At 39.7% G+C, this 567-nt stretch overlaps 1 protein-coding gene across 1 annotated transcript in view; it reads right to left on the bottom strand.

Annotated features, from left to right (window-relative positions):
* Window positions 1-5: 5 nt before the first annotated feature.
* Window positions 6-567, bottom strand: part of LOC107578085 (hematopoietic lineage cell-specific protein-like) — a gene marked incomplete at its 3' end in the record, with an annotated part of 8,783 nt that continues 8,221 nt past the window's right edge. The window contains exons 9-10 of the mRNA XM_016264076.1: window positions 215-377; window positions 6-64 (exon numbers count right to left, since the gene is read on the bottom strand). Coding sequence (XP_016119562.1) covers window positions 6-64; window positions 215-377 — 222 coding nt within the window. The remainder of the gene's footprint in view (window positions 65-214; window positions 378-567) is intronic.

Here is a 567-nt window from a genome sequence, read left to right as displayed (position 1 = left end):
TAGTCATAAATGGCTGTGGCTGTACGTCCTGCTTCACTTAGTTCTTCATAGTCATTATCAGCAGCTGTAGAAGAAGCCAAAAAATTAAGAATAACAGCTGTTGGCAATCACAAACATTTATAGCTGTTATAATTAGAACCATCTATTTTTTTTTAAATATGGCTTTGATTCCCACAGTGAACACATGTAGTAAATATCAATGTGTGTGTCAAACCTGCAGTAGCATATGAGCCAATATCCTCATAATCTTCTTCCTGGGGTACAGGGGCAGGTTCACATTCAGCATAAGTTTGCTCCTCCTCCTCTTCCTCTTCTATCGGGTCAGTTGAGCGGGGCGGCAGTAATGGCGGCTCCTCATATTCAGGCTCCTCCTCTACCTGAAACGCACACCAAGCAGATGATGATCAATTATCTCAGTATATGTGCTTAAAATGATTATGACAGTTCATTACTTGTCTTGAAACAGAACAATACAGAAGAACAGGGTTTCTGCAGGATTTTTAAGCTCAAATGTATCAACCTCCTTTTTAAGACCTGCACAAATAAAATTAATACCATATGAGCGGG

The sequence above is a fragment of the Sinocyclocheilus grahami genome, unplaced genomic scaffold (genome assembly GCF_001515645.1).
Source record: "Sinocyclocheilus grahami isolate Dianchi unplaced genomic scaffold, SAMN03320097.WGS_v1.1 scaffold8763.1, whole genome shotgun sequence".
NCBI classification, from domain to species: domain Eukaryota; kingdom Metazoa; phylum Chordata; class Actinopteri; order Cypriniformes; family Cyprinidae; genus Sinocyclocheilus; species Sinocyclocheilus grahami.
This window is presented reverse-complemented; position numbering and strand designations above follow the sequence as displayed.